The following is a 21,843-nucleotide window of genomic DNA, read 5'->3' as shown; positions in this document are numbered from 1 at the left end:
ACACTCGTTTCTACTGGCAAGCACTGGCACGTCTTCAGGAACCCGCAGACAATACAAAAACACCGCCAAGTTCGGCTTTATCCTCAATAGGTACAGAAACGGACCTTTCCAATGAAGCGTACTGTATCTGATACTGAGAGAAAGACATGGAAAGTGTTGCATTACTGCTATTAGTCCGTCTTGTCAACGGATGGGATAATCATCAATTAATGCATTCACTTCAATCCAGTGGAAACAGAGAAAGTCTCATGCTCCAGCTGTCTCGTTTTCCAATACCATCGTTTTTTTTTAAATTATTTGTTCTTCCTTTGTCGCAAAACAACGGGAAGCTAAGTATCTGAGGCTTATCGATTAAGCTATTCGTTCATTGGTTGTCATTTTGCTAACTAAGACCCAGCCTTTATCTGTCTTACCATGAAATTAAACTTCAGAATGATTCCAACCGCTGACCACTGGCCATCGTAGCTACTGTATGTAGATTATGCAAAACATCAGCATTAAAAAGGCCCTGACCGCTGAGCAAGGGTGGGGAAACAAATTCTACAAGGCACTATTTTAAAGAAGTCAATTTACTAAATGATGTAGAAAAATATAATGACAGAACAGCAGAGAGGTTTGATTTATTTGGCGGATGGGTCACGACTGCTAATGCCTGATCATTTACATATTGAAATGCGACCAAGCGGACACTCAATTTTCCTGCCCATGTTTTGCACATGGCTCTCTCGATTTTCAAGCAGTCAGGTTACCTCGCAACGCCCCTTGAGGAGGTCAGGCGGTCGATTCCGCGTTGATCAATTTTGACTGCAAGGCATCAACATTATGAAAAACACCCTGGCACCAGATGGAGCGAGGTCTAGGTAAAGGTCAAGGTTAGCTCAGCCTGCTATTGAATCGGCTGCGTGATAGATCGTTGACTTGCTTTGCTCGGAGGCACCCATAGGGGTTTCTGCGAATAAAAGGAGTCACAAGTGAAACGGTTCGACGCTGCTCTGAATGCTAAAATAATTATTAGATGCGTTAAAAATACGAGTAGCCAAACACTTCTTTGAAAAAGACATACGCAGATATCTGCTCGGCACATTTATTAAACAAATCAGCCGACTTTGAATACACAGCGCCAGTCATTGGATGCTTGGCATAAAGTTATTGTTAGTGAGCTAATCAAAAGATAGAATTAACTCCTTCATTACAGACTTCTCCGCAATTCGTAGCTGAATGCGTGCAACCGCCCCCTCCTCTTGTCATTTGATCGCTTTTATGAAGGATCGGACATACAACAGTAACTTTTTTTTTAAAAGATTGACTGCGCCAATAGTTTTAATCACGAAAGAGTAAGCAAACAAGGACTGCGTTTTAGTTTGGCTGGGTGGGGGGGTCTCGGCCATAAATGGATCAGCTTGCTTAGTTCAGAGACTACTGGATAAGATGGCAGATAAAAGCTGACCAGGTTAGCAGCCAGGTCCCAGATGCAGATTAGATGAGAAATCATTTTGCATTAGAAGTGGGGGAGGTGTGCTGGAAGGAATTTGGCTCTCAGGCAGTTCTGCGGCTCTTTGCCCTCTCTCCTATAAATTTACAGAGCCCTTTTCCTGCAGAAAACCGCACACTCAAAACAAAACAATCAATTGTCATTTAGAATCCATACAGATGGGAGATATACTTTCACCGTTTTAATAAAGTGCCATCCTCCCTGGGTAAGGAGGTACAAACCCATTTACTTTAAAATTCATGACTTTGAGTAACATAACTTCCTCCTGAAAGAGAGACCCTACAGCTGCAACCGCAGGTCTTATCTGATCGTTGAGTGTCAGGAGTAAAAATAGTTAACCATTCAACCACTTGCCACATCTCGTGAAAACAAACACAAAAAAATGGCGTAATTTCTGTTAACTCGTCCCATCATTGATCACAAATGAGTTCAATTTCACTTCTGCCTAAACTGTTTTGTTGGCCACATTCACGTTCAGAGCCTCCAGCTAAAAGCGTTTATATTCCAGAAAATAAGCACCAACACAAGGTCACGTTTTGGAGTTAGGGGCGGGAGTTGGTGGGTGGAGAAGGTGGTGGTGGTGTACAGTTCGCATAATCAACGGAAACTACGATTTAAAGACGACCCTCTCAACCCTTTCGCATGATCTCGGTTGCCATATATCGCACAGTATAAGTTTTGAAGGAAAATTTTCCCCTGACTATCTTGTACTGGTCAACATTTCTCTGAATTCCATTGCCATCTATTCGGCGTGAATTCTTCTTTATTTCTGATTTTCTAATTGCAAAGTACATGTTATTTTGCTAGTTTGTTGTGCAAACTTTGCTTTAAATGGAGATGAAGGACAGATTTAGCAAAAAAAATGTTATTGATTTATCAGAGTTCTAGCTATCGCCTAATTAAATCATTCAAGTAGCACCACAGGCAACATAATTAACATAGAATCACTTTTCCTTTAAAAATAATATGCTTTGAAATCTTATTACCTTTTAAATAAAACGATCGATACAGTTGCAAAATCTTAAAAGGTTACTTGAAAACTCTTCTCATCTCAGATAAATGATTACGGTGGACATGTATCACGAATTGAGAAGCAGCATTGCAATTTTAAGTATGATTTGCATTCAACTCAACTAAAATATCTGCAAATCCATTGAATAACGAGAATGAAATGCGTGAAGCTCAATTATTAATCCGCCCTCGGTTTAATATACAGCATAGAAGAGCGGCACAAAGGGTAGAAAAATAATAGGATTAGTATTTCACTTGGCATTACAGATTCGCTTGATGCATTTTAAGTCTTGTGAAATATTCACCTATAAATAACTGAAAACACCAGAGCAGTGGTTAACAGGTAATGTCCCCAAAACAGATAGTCGAGGACACTTATTATTTACAAAACAAACAGCATATAATTCAGTATATATAAAAAAATCTATGTACGCACAGAAAGTGTCAACAATCTCTGCGAACAGATTTTTTTTGCACGAGAGTGTGACAAATGCTTAGATTTCTGATTCAAATGTATAATTATATTCAAATGATATTCTCCCTCGACACAATCTGGATTCGCGTGTGCGCTATCGAAAAATGTAAAGTTAATCCTTGTTTTATTATTTATTCTGTAGGATACTTTGCAAACCTCGTTCACTTCCCCAATCATCCGCTTCCTGAATAAAGCCTGCCTTTTGCTGGAGTTGACAGAAATCACTTCTACACACACACATTTATATTTATAGTGGAGGTGTGCGTTCTAATTTCCGATTTCTTGCACTTGTGCAGAAGATCGGTCAGCTCATGGCTTATTTGCATTGATTGAGCCAATAAACTCTGTGCCCATTGAGTTGCACACAGCCCTGAGCTGGCAGAGAGAAGATGGGGAGGGGGGGGGGGTGTTTTGAAGGGTGGAGTGGCTTTGAGGGGTGGGATGATGGATTGATGGGAAGCAGCTCGAAGCTGCGCCGATTGGACGAGTGCAGCTGTGTGTGTGTATGTGTGTGTCTCCCTCTCTCTCTCTCTGATCACAGGGGTTTGTCCAGCCCCGTGTCCCTGGGTATGTATCATTGGCTTGCTCTCTCCTCTCGCCCTGCCCAGCCACCTCCTGACGTTCAAGTTCGCGGGCACGTCACGTACGCACTTGAACTTGGTGGTTTTAAAGCCATGACGGCTATCCCACAATTCATCTCCATCCGCCATCTTTGTATTATTTCTAATTTATTTTATGTCAAGCCATTGATGAAGATATTTTCTCTGGAGTCTCCTTCTTCCCGCTCCCGATGTGACCGAGCATGTCTCGCCGCAAGCAGGGCAACCCTCAGCACTTGAGCAAACGGGAATTTTCACGTAAGTATCTTTTGATTTTGTGTTGTTGTTGCACTTTTCTCTTTTTTTTAGAAAAAGCGTGTAGTTGCCCATGTGAAAGTAAAGAGTAGGGGAGGGAGGGGGGGGGGGGGAAAAGAAGAGTTAATGAGTGGAGGAGCGCAGGGACGCTGGAGGCTTGACAGCGGGCGGCCCGAGTGGAGAGACGAGTGGGGCAAGCGGGGAGCGCGGGTGCAGGAGAGCGGGAGGGCAGCGGGGCAAAGCCTGGTGCCGACCCGAGCGCGGCAGGCGGGCGGCAGCCCAGCCACACAGTCACCCGCGTCTCCACTAGTGGAACTCGGGAGAGTTTGCGATCAGCCCCGGCGCGAATTCTCCCATTTTTCTGGCATGCATTGAATTTGCACCAGTGATTCCTCATACCCCCCCCCCCCCCCCGCCCCAAAAGCACCCGATTTCCCCCGCTGTCGATTCGCTTTCTTTTGCCCCCCCCCCCCCTTCCCTCGTCTCCTGAGCTGCGCTGAAATCGCCCGGACTTTCTCATGCCTCTAACTTTAGTTGCCACTCAACTTTCGATTCCCTCCTCCGTGGTGTTTTTGGAAGATTTTCAAAACAAAAAGCTGCAACTTGCTTGTGATTGGGAAAAATCTCGTGCTGAATGTTTACAACAAGCTGCGGCTCCGCGTGTGCGGAACCTCCTGTGCAAAGCCCAGCGGCCGCGCGTGGTCGCCGGCGTCGCTACCGTTGCCCTTCTCCTCGGACCCTCGCCACTCTCCGCCTGATCAATAGCCCTGTTCCGAATGATAATTCCGCTGGAATGGTTAACACTTGGAGTTGATGCAACTCTCTGGCATGCACACACCGCCCTCGGCACGTCCTTTCAGCTTCCCAGGGTTTGAGCGCACGTGCCATGGAGGGGCTGTGCAGCCGCCGAGGTCCCGGGACCGGGTGCGGGGAGGAAGCTCCGTGCGCCCCCAACCTCCCGCTGCACAAACTCCCCGAAAAATGTTGAGCTCTGTGGCTGGAAGAGGAGAGGTTTTTTCCCCCCTGGTGTGTGTATGCGCGGATGACAATGTTCCTGTGTGTTTTTTTTCTGGGGGAAACCCCTCTAGTTTCTCGCCAGAAACCGAAGTGGCGCTGCGTCGCGATCCTCAGTTCCAGGGGCTTCCAGTCACCCCAACTGAATAGAGAAAGGTCGGCTCTTTGCGTGCTCGACGCCAACAAACCTGGCGAACATAATGTGTCGATTTGTTTACATTTCGACGCTTCTTAAAAACACAACAGTTGCAGAAAAGGTGTATTTACTTCCAATAAATGGAAACTAACGGTGATTTCGCGGGCTTGCAGGTTCCTGTCTGGGAAGTCAGCGTTGGCTTGTGTCAGTGCGGAGTGTTGGCGCGGTGCTTGTAGCGAGAGAGATGTGTCAAGTTGTTTCATGCGCGAGAGCCGGGAGGGAGGGCGATGGAGTCGCTTCATGTCGCTAGGAGGCAGAATAACACAAAGAACAAGGCTGGGCTCCACGAACTTCAACACCGTGTCTGAAGTGTTCGGGTTTCTTCGCACTCACCCCATCCAAAAGAAATTGGAACTCTCTCCCCACCCCCCACCCCCACCCCCAAACCCTCTCCGCTTCACTGGCCGTTTTCTCTCTGCTGGCATTTCAGGTAAAGGAATTCTTTGAGGCTCCAACTGCACACTGAGATAAACTGGCCGCAACTTCACCGTGGGTTTCAAATCGGTGATATATATTTTTTAAAAATCAAGTTTTTTTTTAAAGGAAACCTGAATCCAGTCCCCCCCCCCCCCCCCTCCCCATTTGCAGCACCTCGTCTCATAACTAGAAATCGAGATCAGAAGAAAACCAGCAGCTTTCTTAAATGCGAATCTAAAACAGTTCGGTTTGCTTTGATGCACGTGTTGGCCTGATGGTTTTTATTATTGCGGTAAAAGGCTTTGAGACAGCGCACAAGCCCGACCCAATGAGGGGGACTGGGGCTTCGGCGAGTGTTCGTTTGTCCAGAAGGACTCCCTCTCTCGGGTTCTATTGCCTTCTCGCACCCACCGTGGCAAGAGATTTGGCTCTTGAGTCTGCCCGCTGCATTGTTCGGAACTTCTATTTTCATTCGCAAACCCTTTCCGATCTGCACTTCCCAACAGTTTTGTAACATTGTGTTTTGTAGAAAAAGAAAACACGATGGTTCGCACAATCTCGTTGTCGAGTCTCAAAAATGGTGCGGAAGCCTCGACTCAGAGGGAAAAACACGCCGTGATATTGTTTGAATAGATTTTGACAGCTGAGACTCGAGATAGTGCTGGCGAGTCAATAATATGTAAATATCTTTTTTTTTAAAAATGCTTTCAGTTTTATTGGAAGCTGAATGTAAAGTCTGCCTCCAGTTGTATGCGAGTGGCTGCATTGCACTGTGTGCAGTTCTCCATTCCACTTAGTAATCATTCAAAAGAACCAAAAGCAGATTTCAACCCGTTTTGTGATCACATAGAAATAAAATATTTGTTCTTGCGGTTCGAAGCGGTGTAATTTCTATTTTTATATTGTCAAGGACGATAAACCATTTCTCACTGAAAACTCTCACAACCAACCTCTCAGTATTAGCCGAGTCACAGCAATGACATCTTCAAATGCATAAAGCAGGACTCATAAGTGTTGAAGTATGGAATTAGAATATTTTGCAGCAAGGAAGCCATTAATTTGGTGAAGGGGAATCTCATGGACGAAACAGTGACTGTATGTAGAGATAAATACACATGCTGTTTCTTAATAATGAATATTTATTGCTGTTTCAAACCCAATGGCAAAATTATGGGGCTGATTTTCTGGATTGCAGCCTTTTCAGTAATTATATCTCATCTTGCTAGGTTTATGTTTTTCTGAGGGCTTACCCTCACCACGGGTTCAAGACAAGAGATGATAGAAAAATAAATTCCTATTCAAAATGTTTCAGTAATACATTGTGAAAAATATTCAGAGGATAAACTGAAATATTTTTGCATGATCTCCTTCCCATTCCTTGGCACTTTTTGCTTTCAAAATCTTAAAATCAAGTTTTCAAGGTATCTTCATAGTTACACAGTATATGCCCTATTAAGTGCTGGTGCACATTCTATTTAATTATCTTGATCCTTTTAAATTAAATCAAGTTATTGGTGGACATGCATTTGCGCTTATATGCAAATATTTTTTCTTACTGATATACATAAATGTCTTGCAATGCAAATTGTGTATTTGATTAACGTAATTTTTTAGATAGTAGACATTTTAACGTCAAAGTTGGTTGCCAGGTGTGTGATAATAGGTGCGATATATTCACATTAAATTTCAGTTGTCATGAAATGTATGTGATAAAGTTGATTATCTTTCACTACCAGAAAGCAAACGTCACCTGCGGGGATCAGAATCCTATAGAAATATATATGTTAGAACTCTGTAATGCAAGTCCAAAATGGATGTGTGATTCTTTGTGTAATTAAAACCAATTTGTTGGCATTCTGTGAAAGGAGGTTACAATACCTTGCATATGAAGGGAAGCCCTTTCAATGTTATTAACGTTTATGATAAAATAATTTAATAATGTTTGTGCTAAGTGCAGACTAAATGGTTATTTGGTTTTTGATAGGAAGCATTTAACAAAAACAGCAAGGGAGGAAAGAGCTTCCATCACAAAGGATATCCTAAGTATGGGTATTTGAAGCCGTGCAATGTAAAGCAGATAGCTGGTTTATACAATCGATATTATCAAGCCAATTCCTTAGTGCTAATCAAGCCACATAATTTCGATAATTTTAAAAAAATTTAAATGACCAAAATTTACTTTGATGAAGAAAAAGATTTGAAATGACTTTGACTGGTCTTGTGCTATAATTTAAATGACCAGTGTTTCCCACAGAACTCAGTTCATCTGTTGGGAATTCTGGTGATATTTCTTCTGTAATTCGGGTATGTTTTTTTGTTTGTGAAGAAGCTCATTTGTTTGAAATCAAATTAAGCAATTTTGAAAACTTGATATTTATGTTTATGTCCAGTTATTGCTATGCTGTGATAAATTTCTGAGATGCATACAGTGATCCCCGTGTTCTAAACACAGCAATCTGTGTTAACTCGATCTGTTACTGTAGGGAAAGCAGGGGGAGGTGTGGGGGTGGGGAAGTTTGACGATGCATAAATTTGCTAAGAAGAATCAATTGATTTTCATAATTTCCTCTCCTGTTTGTCTTTGCTGTAGCTGATTCCCTTGAAGCTATTCTCACGGATGATGAAGAGGAGCATGGCACCTTGGGAGCTCCTGAGGGTGACCACGACCTCCTTACCTGTGGCCAGTGTCAGATGAATTTCCCACTGGGGGACATTCTAATCTTTATTGAGCACAAAAGGAAGCAATGCAATGGCGGCCTCTGTCTGGACAAAGCTGTGGATAAGCCACCGTCGCCTTCTCCCAGTGAACTCAAAAAGGCATCCACACCTGTTGAGGTTGGCATCCAGGTCACACCAGATGATGACGATTGTCTCTCTACATCATCCAAGGGAGTTTGCCCCAAACAGGAAAGCACAGCAACAGGTAAAAAAAAGCAAACAAAACACTCCACTTGCACAAGCAGAAACAAGCAGAGAAAAGAAAAACGTATGCCTTGATGTATTCTTTTTATCTATTTTTCTTGTTTTAATCAAACTGCTGCTGCTAGTCCTGAGTCTATATCAGTTGTCAGCATTTGCACTGTAATTAAACACAGCCCCATGGCAAAGTGACATGGGTGACCTTGACTTTAAGATGCCATTTATATCAGCCAGGCCAGAGTTAGGAGGGCAGTTACTGAAGCGCTCAGACTTGCTTATTTGAAAGTTTAAGGGCATGTTGGAAATTTCAAAGGTTGGTTTGACAGGAAAGTCCATTCAATGCATCATGTCTCCTCAGTGGAGAGATAAAAGGCCTCCATACTCTCTGTTGCTGATGTCGTTCTGACAGATTTATCTTCATTTTTATTTTTTGGTAACCTGTGCAACATTTCACTCTCACACCTTTACTTGTGCTCTCCCATTCAACCTCGCTTGCACTCTCTTTGCATAACAGTACTTTCTTTAAGCGTGCACTGTCTCTCGGCTTCTAACTCAATATCATAGCCTCTCTAAATCTCTCTTTCTCTACCTGTCTACCATGTGCCCTCTATCCCGACCTCACGTGTATAGGTGCTGTCTCCCTCTCCTCCCCGTCTCTCCCTCTCCTCCCCGTCTCTCCCTCTCCTCCCCTTCTCTCTTTCTCTCCTCCCCTTCTCTCTCTCTCCTCCCCTTCTCTCTCCCTCTCCTCCCCGTCTCTCTCTCTCCTCCCTGTCTCTCTCTCTCTCTCTCCTCCCCTTCTCTCTCTCTCCCTTTCTCTCTCTCTCCTCCCCTTCTTCTCTCTCCTCCCCTTCTCTCTCTCCTCCCCTTCTCTCTCTCTCCTCCTCTTCTCTCTCTCTCCTCCCCTTCTCTCTCTCCCCTCCCCTTCTCTCTTTCTCCTCCCCTTCTCTCTCTCTCTCCTCCCCGTCTCTCTCCCTCTCCTCTCCGTCTCTCCCTTTCTCCTCCCCGTCTCTCCCTCTCTCCTCCCCTTCTCTCTCTCTCTCTCCTCCCCTTCTCTCTCCCTCTCCTCCCCGTCTCTCTCTCCTCCCCTTCTCCCTCTCCTCCCCTTCTCTCTCCCTCTCTCCTCCCCGTCTCTCCCTCTCTCCTCCCCGTCTCTCCCTCTCTCCTCCCCGTCTCTCTCTCTCTCCTCCCCTTCTCTCTCTCTCCTCCCCTTCTCTCTTTCTCCTCCCCTTCTCTCTCCTCCCCTTCTCTCTCCCTCTCCTCCCCTTCTCTCTCCCTCTCCTCCCCTTCTCTCTCCCTCTCCTCCCCTTCTCTCTCCCTCTCCTCCCCTTCTCTCTCCCTCTCCTCCCCTCCTCTCTCCCTCTCCTCCCCTTCTCTCTCCCTCTCCTCCCCTTCTCTCTCCCTCTCCTCCCCTTCTCTCTCCCTCTCCTCCCCTTCTCTCTCCCTCTCCTCCCCTTCTCTCTCCCTCTCCTCCCCTTCTCTCTCCCTCTCCTCCCCTTCTCTCTCTCTCTCCTCCCCTTCTCTCTCACTCTCTCTCTCTCATTCTCTCTCATGTGCAGTGCTGTTCTCTCCTACTTTTGCTTCCCTATCCCTCCTGCATGTGTACAGTCTTCCTGTCCCTCCTCTATTTCCTGCTTCTGCTCTCCTCCATTGCTGTTAGGTGCTTGCAATAAATTCAGGATCTCTTGCATGCATACCCCTTCACACTCTTTCTAATAAGCCAGTTTCTGTTCTTGTTCTCTGATTTCATGTGTGCTCGTACACTCCCTCTGCTTCTCCTCATTTATTTGTTCTTTTTCTCTGTACGTTTTGTTTTATATCACCTCTTCCAGGTGCGCATCTGTCCATCTTTCAACCCCACTGCCTCTTTATCAGTCTCTTTCTTGTTGATTTCTCTCACTTTTTCAACTTGTGCACACTCCACCTCCCTTTCTCTGCCTTGTGCTGCCCATTCCCAGGTCCTTCCACCTCACAGCCTTTCTCCTATTCTCTTGAGAAATGATGTCAAACCTTGATTCACTTGTTTTCTTTGAGCCAATACAGAAATTTGATAGCAATCTTTCTCTTTCTATTTGTTTTTTTATATATTATCATTCTTTTTTGTGGTTAATTTAATCTATTAAGAGTGATAATATTAAAGAAAATTTGAAGGCTTTTGGCTTGTAAGTAAATTATTACTGATTTGAAATAACTAAAACTCCAGAAATATTATTTGCAAGCAATTTATGATGATACAAATAAAAGTTGTTTTAGTTATTACAGTCTAGGTCAGCTCCTTTTTAATGTCTGAGTTGTGAAATTAAGAGTTTTATTATGAAAATGTTGTTATCTGAGACAAAATTGACTAGTTAATTCATGTGGTTTATTTCCTGGTGAATGAGAGTCTGGAAAAGTCAAAAACTTGTTTCTTAATTTAAACAAAATCTTAGATCTATGTGCACATTAAGTTAGTAATTTTTAAAGCTGAATGTGGCGTTGTTTTACTTGCATAACTGCTTCAATCAAAGATGTTAATACCTTCCCCCAAAAATAAGATAAAATGTGCATGGTAGATTATATTTATTTAATGATAGTCAATTGTATTGGAAGATGGTCACCCCATACCAGAAAATTGCATTTATTGAGAATGAAATTTTGTTACAACGAGCTGCTTTATTTCATTGTTTAGATAAATTATGTTTCTACCTTTTTTGTGTGATAGGCAGTGGGTTGCATTATTATTTCCTACACAAGTGAAGTTCCTATTTTCCTTTGAGAAGTGGGTTGGAGATACTTTTTGGGGACAAATAATGCAGTGATCATTTACATGTATTGTCTCAGATGTGAAGGAAAATGAACACAAATGCAGGGCATGATTAATGAACCAAGAGTTTGTCAGAAGAGGCTTCTAGCCTTTGGAGACTGAAAAAAAACCATGCTAAATAGCCAAATATGGACTATTTCTGGAGTAATGCAACCACCTATTTATATATTAAGAAAAGCAGCTCAAGAGATGTACAATTCAGCTACCCTCAAACAGATGAGATCTAGGTTGCATCGAGCAGAGCCTAAAAGCCAGTAGAGTGCACAGTAGCTTTGAATGTGTTGGATAACAAACGCACAAACCTGCACTTGCACTGCAGGAATTTAGACTCCTGATTACAGTGCAAGAGCCACTTCATTCATGAAAATAAAACACCAAACATTATAAATGTTCTCATAAGTACAAATTACAAACATATGTCCTTGTACTCTGTGCACTGTCACATCTTTATATGTAGTGTTTGGGAAAAGTTTGAATGTTTCGTGACAAATCTGATGTAGTTTCATAGCTCATATTCACCAAATATTTATTGAATAGGGTTCCCAACAACCTGTTAAAATTTTAGTTAAGGTAGTTATTACCTTGTTATGAAATATTGTGTAAAGGCAATAAATATTGCAGTACATCTATGAGCTTGCAATATATAAAATAGACTGCTCATTAAGTTTTTTTTTGTTACTTAAATTTATTTGAAAATTGTTACTCGATTCTTTTAATTAGTTTATGTTCAGGCGAAAGCTGTTAAATGTAGAAGCAAGACCAGCATCCTAATGTGGTGAATGGTTTATTAACCTTGGTAATCAGCGACCGTTGACTGACACCAACTCAGGTCAGGGTGCCGGACTCAGTTCTTTTTGTGATAACTTGCCCTTGATAAAGGTTTGAAAAATATATTTTTTGAATATATTTTCAGTTATAAAATGTGATCAAAAGAACTGCTTTACTTAGCAGAGAACAATTCACTGTCAAAATTTTTACATACATATTGGCAAGCTTTGTGAAATAAAAGCATTTAGTGCCTAGTCGGCCATTTCCTGGCATCATGCCATCTTTTTCCCAAAAGCTCAAAGCACTGGGTATCTTAAGTATTCAGCTTCGTGCTCTGTGCTAGTTTAATATTGAACACTGGTGCAGCAGTGCATACCAGGCCTGCTGTGTTCCACTCATTTTATGATATTCCTGATATACTCTTCTCCCCCTTTCTCTGCACTGCTAATCTTCTGTGCACTACCCCTCCCACCTCACCCCATCCCATATTGATTTGGTATCTGTGTCCTAATATGTTATTCAGTGTCTGAGAACTATCTTGGTACTGGAAAGAGCAAGGTGCAGGTAGGAAAGAGGTCAACGTAGATCCCAGCAGGATTTTAGTGTTCTTCATTTGCCTTTACAATCAGAGCTCAATTACCAAGCCTGAGTGTGGCCCTCAGGTGTAAGCTCAGATGGGATCATGTAAATGTCGTGTGAGATGCCATGCTGTAATATTAATGTTATTCATGAGTGCACTGTAATATTGCGCTAAACTAGAAATGGCAGCTCAGGGTGTGGCACCTTTTGGGAAATGGGCACAGATCTTTTTAAACAAATGAAAATTCTTCTGAAGAGTTTCAGAGTTACATGATGAATATTCACTCATGATAACTCAATTTTACAATATGCATTGCTATGGCCAATTTTTTTTTCCATGAAAGTTATATTTGCCTGTTGTGTTTGTTATATTGGAGTCTACATATATATTTGAACAATTCTTTTCCTACAAAAAATGTCAGTTAAATTTTTGTACAAAGTAAGAAATCTGATCATCATTTTAAATATTTTGCCTAAAAGAATTGTCATGTATTTTGGCTACCAAGTTATGACACTAGTTTGCGGGCGTTAATTCAGTATGATGTTAACATAGTTCTGAATGCAATTAAATGAGAAATTTGACCTTTTTTTCTGGCAGTTTGATTTAGTATTGTTTAATTAAGATGGGGAGAATATTATTTGATCAATCAAATAAGCATCTTATGTAACTTTAATACATACCTGATTTTGTGCGTAGGAGAGGGAAAAGTGTAGGAAACAGAAGAGAAAGATTTTCTCTTTGCCATGAAAGCAAGATATTTGTATTGAATTACCTGTCTAATTTTTAACAGCAGTTGTTTATTTTGTATGTATCTGATCACACTAGGATACAATGATTGTTTAGTTAGAGAAATGGTCAGAATTATCAATGAGAAAGGTCTACCCCACTTCATGATATTTAGACAATGAAATGCTCTGCACTTGGGAAGCTGCCTTATTCTTGGAATGCTGTTAACATCCAAGAGCAGCAATCTGTTCAGAAGAACGTGTGGCCACAAGTGTTTTGCTCTTGTTACTCCTGGGTTTTCCTTTGAAATGCTCAAATAACTGTGGCTATTTGATGGAGCAGCTGCTTGTCATTTCCTCTTCATTTCCACAGCCCTGTTCACGGGTGTGGTGATCGCAGAGTTCCTTGATGGACCGTGATGTAAAAGCAAGACTTAGTGGGCAATGCACTCCACAATGCGAATATTTATGCAGTCACAAATTAAGTATCAAAGAATCTTGATAAATATTGAGCTATTATTTTTCCACCAAACCGTTGTATCTGTTCTCCTTATTGCCCTTTTCCTGTGTGAGACAGAATTCTGCAGAGTGTTTTTGGAAATGCAGAAAATGCACTGAGAACTGTTGGGCACTGTGAGGTTTGATGTGGGCATCCATCCATGTGTATGGACAGTTGATGAAATTTCCCAAAATTTTAAAGTATTTATTTCATAGTGGTACATCTTGTTGTGGAGATAACTGTTGTCTAATGGCCTACAATTAAAGATGATTATAAATGTTGTACTGTATGCTATATTCCATCACAGCATTCCCGGTTAGGCAACTGTCATGTGGGTGGATTTTAATCTATTTGTGTTTTTTACAAGAGAGTGCTGCTCATTGTTAGTTTATCTATTGGTTTCCGAATGTGAATTTTGGTTCATAAATGCCAATGCATGTCATTATTCTGGTGTTTTAATGTTCTTGTGACTTGTCTTGAAGATCCTTATTTCTAGCAAGATGAGATTAACGGACCTAATATTTTTGCATATTAAAAAAAAACTTAAAGAAATAGCTTAGAACAACCTGCGCTTCCTGGATGAATCTTGCTGATAATTTACTAAAGCTCATTTGAATTTTAAGCACTTCTTTAATCTTCAAAGGCTAAATTGCTTTATGAATATGCATGGTTTGGGCAGACTTTAGTTCATTACCTAGTTGTAAATTCTAATGACCATTAGGTCCTCGCTGTAATTGCCAATTGTTTTGCATTTTTGATTGGCCTATTAACATGTGCATTCGGCACGCATCAAATGGGTTTGTCAGAATACTGCAGAAGAAAAGGTGAATATTGTTTGTATCGCCAAGATTTGAGTATTTCTGAGCTTGGAAAATTGATGTTGTAAATTAAAGCAGTGTCTCTTTCCTCAAGATTGAAAGTTCACCAAGAGATTTGACATATTTAATTTACATGATGACTTTGCACTCCTTTATTAATGTAATTTGCATACGAAGCTGTTGTTAATCACTTTTGATCATGTTTTCTGCATTAGCACAGAAGCTGCCACTGTGGCTCTTTTCCCAAAGATGCTGTAGTCAAAACCAGCAAGCCGCCACTTCCTCCAGTTCTGCTATGTTGAAAGCATGCTTCAGAGTTGTTAATATTCATTGACGAAACAGTATCCAGAACACAAATAAATTATTAAGTGCATGAACTTTTTCGACAGTAAGATGAACTGATGGGGTCCATCTGTGAGTTCCAGTTTTTTTTTTCCGTGTGCGCAGTCCTATCTGACTTCGTAGCCTTTGGTCCTGGTCCAAGTGCATGCATAATTGATTCCACACGCGCTATCATATTCTTGATGTAATTGCATTAGTAAGATACGATGAAATCTAATGGATAATTTATGTTTTCCCCCTTTTTATGTGTTAAGAATTGAAGACCAGAGTGAAAGAAGGGGTTGGATAGGTAGGAGAAAAAAAATCCTGCTATAAAGGTTCTCCATGCCACGTTGTTTGCTCCGCTGTTGTTTGTCTGTAAAGCAGTTAGAGTGACTTGATTTTGGCAACAAAAATCTTCTCAACAAAATAGTTAAATACTACTGAATTAAACCTGTCATTTTACAGTTTGAGCAAAACACTTTGGAACAAGGAACATAATGTTCCATTTCCCTCATTAATGATCATTGGAAATCCTGCAGCACTTTAATGTATTGAGGAATTTGTGCTTAATTGCTTAAGGCACTGAGCATTGGCACTAAAGAAACAGGAGAAATAAATGCATCTTTTTGCCTGAGTTCATTGGAGAGAATCTTCTCCAAAAACTTGTACAATTTGATGAAAAGCATTTTGTTAAATTTGTTTGAGACTATTGTTGCTGCAGATTGATGAAAAGTCCACAAGAAGCTGACTTTTATCACTAATCTTTCTATTAAAGTAGAATTAAGGTGTTAGTGACAAAGCTGTTCTGTACCAAGGAATTTGAATTTAAGGAGCCTTGATAATAAAGAGCATAGACCCTATCCAAATTAGCATAGAGTACAAATATACCTCTTCTTACTATTTGGATTGAGCAGAAATTATTCAAAATGCAAACATTAAACCTGATTCCCCCCCGCCCCCGCCACCGCCTCACCGCTGCCCTGAACAGCTGACTATACAGTATAGTGCACTTATTTGGGATTTCCCTTTCTTTCTCTTGGTTTAACTGTCTTTGCTTATGATAAAATATTCTGTTATAGTTGATATTAACCCATTTTAAATTGTTTCACTCTCTGGTTGTGGTTTCCAATTTACACACAGGGAAGAGAAATCAGCTTGCACCAAGTAAACATTGCAGAGTTGTTCTGTTCAAAGCATTGCAGGTTTGTGACTTTCCTCGCAAGAAATGGAATACAACCTAGTACATTCATATGTCTAATAATGGACAGTCTAATAGTTGGGGCTTTTCTAATAATCCCTTCAAAAGTTTGAGTTGCAATCTGGCTAATTTTTGATGATGAGTTCATACCAGATACTGGCAACGCAGAAGTGTGAGATTGGGTGTCGCTGCTCAAAGGCTCCATGAATAGCAACATCGGTTTGAATTGGCCTTTAATAAATCAGCTTATTGACAGCTTGAGTCCTACTCGTTTGGCTGTATGCTCCCCATGGTAATTCCACTATTTCAGATCAATCTGAATTGGTTTCCCTGTGCAGACGTGAATGGATTCAGCTCACTGCATGAGCTGTTAATGAACCAATCTGCGCACACCAGCACAGAAAATAGTTTATCTGAAATAAACCACCCCCAGAGTAGATTTATTAAAGATCAATCTAAACCTGATGCTGCCTTAAATGTGCAGAGATACAGGTGATAAAGAGCAAAATGAAGTACTTTAAAATGTCTAATATACACAGAGACAAACAGAATTAGGGATGTGTGATGTGAGCACGCGACTTTGCTAGGGGCCAAGATGAAAAGCAGCTTGAAAGCTTTTTCTAGCAAAGGAAGTTCTAACAGAAATGTTTTCCAAACCTTTTTGCCACAAGTGCAACAGTTGAAGTAGGTAAGGGCATCCTGTAATAATTTATTTGCTGTTTCCTTGACCCTGTTCTTTTGAGCATCACCGGTAACAGCTTTTAAAATCCTATAATTTAGAAATTGCCTGGGTACTTCCATTCCGAACACATAAATTAAAAAAAAACTTTTCAAACAGGGAGAAAGAACAGTCACTTTCTTTTTTATTTAATATAGGTTTGTGTCTTTCCTCCTCTTCAGCTTTTTATTAAACTGAACTTGGCCGGGAGGGGCTTATGCAGAGCGGTCAAGCACATCTGCTCGTCTGAAGACGGGAAAGAAAAGGGGTTAGCAGCACCGGGGCAGCAGCACAAAGGGAAATTGTACATTTGAACCATTAGTCTCTTTAGCCTTGGTGCAGCCAGACTGGTTTAGCAGACAGAATGATAGATTGCTTTGTCATAGGTCCCAGGGTGTGCCCTGAACTTGAAGCACTTTGTTTATGCCGAATAGAAAGGGAAAGGCAGACATAATCTATGTCTAGCTTTTAGGAGCTGAGGGGTAGAAGAGTAGACTGGCAGGGTGGAGGAGCTTCTGGTGGGGGAGGGGAGAAGATTGGAGGCCCTGATGATGGTTGTCCATTAACATATATGAACTTGGCTTGGCTCCAGACTTTTGATGAGAGTGTCATAGTCATCGAGCAGTTTTTTTTAACCTGCTGACAGCATTAATGCTCCTGGGTCTTTTGGCTCAGGGGGTAAAAAGCCGACACGGCTCAATTTTTATCTTGAGAACCAGTTGAGACTGGTCTGCCTGGCCTTGCGGGCGGGCTCTTATCGTCTTTCCTGGCTTGCGTTGTAAAGACTTGTGATAATGCCAGTAACCCGAGGGCTCTGGACAGGGGTGGGGGGGGGGGGGAGTGGTGGTTGTGGCAAGGGGTGGTGCGCAGGGGAGGGGAGAGAGAAAAGAGAGAGGGGTTTGGTGTTTGTGCAAGCAAATTAAATTGAGAGTCTTTCATAAATGGGAGAGGTTGAACTTGCCCTATAGAAATCATCTGCAAACTAATCCACACGTGGTGTCTAGAAACGTGATGTGACAGCAAAGGGAGGGGGATACGAGGACAAAAGGATGCATTGTAAATGATGGACACAAGACTGAGGGAAAAAGGGTTGAAAAAAATCTAAAAGAGCTAGTGCTGGCAGTTCAGACCCCAGTCTTGTGAATGGCGAAGCTGCTGGTAAGGTGTTAGTAAGGCTGGTATTGTTCCCCTGATCTAAAAAAAACAGAAAATCAATGGCCTTGACCAGTGATAATTTACAGTACTCTGAGTGCTAACTATTCTGGTACTCAATGATGAGCTCCCAGTACAAAGAGCAGTTCTCTAGCATTTTATTTCTGTCACAATGCATCATGTCTGTTGTAGGTCATTCCTTTTTCTTTAAAAAAAAATTGTTTCCTCAGAATATGTTAATGCTGTTCTTGTATAATTTATGAGTGCCTTCACACATTGAATATTTTCATTGCAGCTTACTTTTGGTGTATTGGTGTGAACCACATTGCAATGATATCAATTGTTGTTTTATGGAAAAGTGTTTTTTTTTGGAGGGGGTTGTTCTCTGATCAGTGTAATGGGCTGCTAAGAATGGAAGGAAATGCCTCTGGTTCACAGCTGAAAACCTAATCAATACTCCAGCATGGAACTGACAGTTCTTCTAAAGCTACGCCTCTAAAATATTTATACTAAAGACTTCTTGAGAAAGCTGTTTTTTCATTTACCCCAAAAGCCACACTTCAGTATTCAGTAGGGTAGATATCATTATTGCACCACTGCTTTTGGAATATGTATAATTTGCAGCTATAAATTTATTTTGATAAAATTTTCCCCAGTATTTCTAGCCACTGGACCAGGTATTATTTTGAATCCACCTTTGTGGCATGGGCCATGAGTTTTAAAGTGTTGAACATGCTCATGATTTCTTCTCAAATCCTATTTGTGCTCCTTATTTCGATCATTTTAGGACATTGCTATTGAGCCTATCAAGTCTGTACTATTTCTCTGACCAATTCTATTCCTATATTTATTTCCCAGTAATGAATGCTCACTTGCTTTAATAACTACCACCCACCCCCACAAGAGGTAATTTACCAAAGCCAATCAACTGATCAATCAGCATGTCATTGGAATATGGGAGGAATGTGGAGCATCCACACTGAACCCACAAAGATAACTGCAAACTCCACGCAAACAGCACTGGAAAGCAGGATCAACCCAAGGTCACTGGAGCTGCATGGAAAAAGCACTAAACCACAGTGCTGTCCTCAGCAACAATGTTCCATCATACCAGCCAGTTAGCAGAAGCCAATCTAAAGTAGTTCAACAGATTGATTTTACTTGCTTCAGAGGTCTAATGTCCTGAATTTCAAATGAAGGCTCAATTATTTGGTAAACCAGCATAATTAGATGCTTTTATTTAAATGTGAACAGTTGCAGAGCTTTCGATTTGCTGATACTGATGACTGTACTGGAAGTAATTGTTGGGGATTGTGGTGGCGTTGTTGAAATTACACACAAATTTAATAATTTTATTTTGTAAAGAAAATCCATCAGTTTGAATTAAAAGGTCTAAGGTACGAGTGAAGGAGGTCATTATTTTCAAAGTTGGTCATGGAGAATTTTGTTGCCCATGTCCACTTAGTCAAATCCCTATTACCTCGCCATTTCATGGCATGTGATTAGCTTTTCAGGTGGATGTCACACACAAGCTTGGATTGAGGAGAGAGCCTCAAAAATAAATTTTTAAATTAAATTATATATTTTTTTAAAAAGTAACTTACGAATAAGACGTGGTTCATTGACAATCATTGAACAAATGGAATTAGTGATTTGAAAGTTAGGAATTGTACACAGTGAGGGGAAAGAGGTCAATTTTGACTTTGAATACTGTATTAACAAATATCAGCTTTGGCATAGAGTGCAGATGAATATGACATACCTGAATTCATGCATCTCATCTTAGGAGCATATTTAGATGATTGATTGTAAGATATGGCACTTGGCCATGCCAGTATTCTCTGTGACTGCCAAATGGAGGAAGGAGACAGCAGGAAGATTTGGAGAGAGATCTTTATTTGCTGCTGCTGAGATTTCTATTAATTTAGGTAATTGCACTGAAATAAGAACTGTTATATTGAATGATTCCAGAGTGAGGGAAAAAAACAAAGTTCAAACTTGTATTTTCTGAATTGGCCACATGTAGCAATGCAATACTGAACTTTATGCATCTGCTCAAGTTGGACCCTGGGGGCTTGAAATACTGTTAAGGAACTATTAAAAATGAAATACTATTTAAAAAAATATGACAATTGCTGTTTATTTCTTAAAAATACTTTAAAGTTGTGTTTAAGATTTTAATCATAGTGGGTATTTATCATTTTAACATTTTTTAAAAAAGAAATCCAATCTGATATCACAAGCGTAAAGCAAACTAGGATCTATTTAAAGGGGTTTTATGTTACCAGTTTACCATTTGTCATTTTATACTACATTTTCAGGCATTGATCATTTTAAATTTCATTGAAGTGTTATCAATAAGGGTATACTTGATTAAGTTATATCCCACAGTTTGTATAGACTTCAATTGAAGATGATTGGTAGAAGTGGACTAACAAAATATTTTGAGGTTTTTTCCCCTTTTTAAGGGAAAACCTGATTTGTGAAGGGATCAGGTGATAAAGAAGGTGAATGTTATGCTTGGCTTCATTAGACCAGCTTTGAGTACAAAAAGAAGCGAGTTGCATTGCAGCTATACAAAACCTTGGTTAGGCTGCATTTGGAATGCAGTGTGTAATTCTGGTTGCTCCATTACTAGAAGGAAATGGAGGCTTTGAAAAGGATGTAGAAGAGTTTTTCCAGGACTTTGCCATGTTTAGAGAGTATGAGTTAAGGGGAAAGGTTGGACAAACTTGGGTTGTTTTCTTTGCAGCTTTGGAAGTTGAGGGGTGTCCTTACAGAACTTAAAATCACGAGAGGCATTGATAAATAAGGTGGACTGTTAGAATCTTCTCCTCAGGATCAAAGAGTCACACATCAGAGGACTTACATTCAATGTGTGGGGGAGTAAATGTACTGTGTGGAGCAAATTTTTAACACAGAATAGTGGGTGCCTAGAATGGGCTGTCTGTGTCAAGGTAGAAGCAGATACAGGTTGAATACCCCTTATTCAAAATGCTTTGGACCAGGTATTTTTTGGAATTTGGAACAATGGAACTAAGCAGCAGTAGTATCAGCGATTAAACAGTAACAACAAACAGTGGCAGGCTTTTTGAGCACCGATTTTGATGCCACAAGTGGAAAATTCACATGAAATAATGTTTAGTACATCAGTAAAAAAATGATCTCTGCTTACAAAAGAAGACCACCTCCCCATCGCTGCCGTCAGTCCCCGACCAACTCCCCACTGCTGTCGGTCTCTTGACTACGGTCCCCATTATTGCCCGAGAGCCTGAAGCGACTTCTTCGATGTAGATGGCACTGTACCCAATGTTGCGAGTAGAGTCACTGATTCCATCTGCAGCCAATGCTGAAGACTTGTACCTGGCTCCGTTTGGCATCTTCCCAGACAGAAGCAAAGATTTCATTTTTTTTACTGTTATTGCAATCAAACTGGCGGCATCAGAGCCCCAGGTAAGCAAGTTAGGTGTTGAATTTCTTACTACTTGTCATGTCGGCGATTAAAAGGTTTTTCAATTTTTGGATCTTTGGATAAGGGGTACTTGACCTGTACTATAGTAGTATTTAAGAGGCTTCTGGATAAACTCATGAATTGAAGAGGACTGAGGGATATCTATCAAGTGCAAGCAGCAAAGTTTTAATTTGATTTGGCCATAATGTTCAGCACAGGCAAGTAGGCTGAAAGGCCTGTTCCTGCGCTGTACTGTTTTATGTTCTGTACACACTTTATTACTACAAAATGTGACTGGGATTTTGCAGGTTCATAAGTGGCATCTTGAGACTGAAGAATGATTACTAGTAAAATATCCCAGACCTTGTCCCACAGCTGGGAATGAGGAACTAAAATTTTATTGATTAAAGAGGGGAAGTAATTTCAAGATCC

At 40.9% G+C, this 21,843-nt stretch overlaps 1 protein-coding gene across 3 annotated transcripts in view; it reads left to right on the top strand.

Annotated features, from left to right (window-relative positions):
• Positions 1-3,640: 3,640 nt before the first annotated feature.
• bcl11aa (BCL11 transcription factor A a) overlaps positions 3,641-21,843 on the top strand; it is a 163,170-nt gene continuing 144,967 nt past the window's right edge. For 2 of the 3 annotated variants that reach the window (XM_069931508.1, XM_069931507.1), the window contains exons 1-2: positions 3,641-3,835; positions 8,050-8,382. In XM_069931508.1, coding sequence (XP_069787609.1) covers positions 3,781-3,835; positions 8,050-8,382 — 388 coding nt within the window. In that variant the 5' untranslated portion in view covers positions 3,641-3,780. Of the gene's footprint in view, positions 3,836-6,419; positions 6,555-8,049; positions 8,383-21,843 lie in introns of those variants that run through there. The other variant, XM_069931510.1, reaches the window with a different exon arrangement.

Source organism: Narcine bancroftii, chromosome 4, assembly GCF_036971445.1.
Source record: "Narcine bancroftii isolate sNarBan1 chromosome 4, sNarBan1.hap1, whole genome shotgun sequence".
NCBI lineage: Eukaryota > Metazoa > Chordata > Chondrichthyes > Torpediniformes > Narcinidae > Narcine > Narcine bancroftii.
This window is presented reverse-complemented; position numbering and strand designations above follow the sequence as displayed.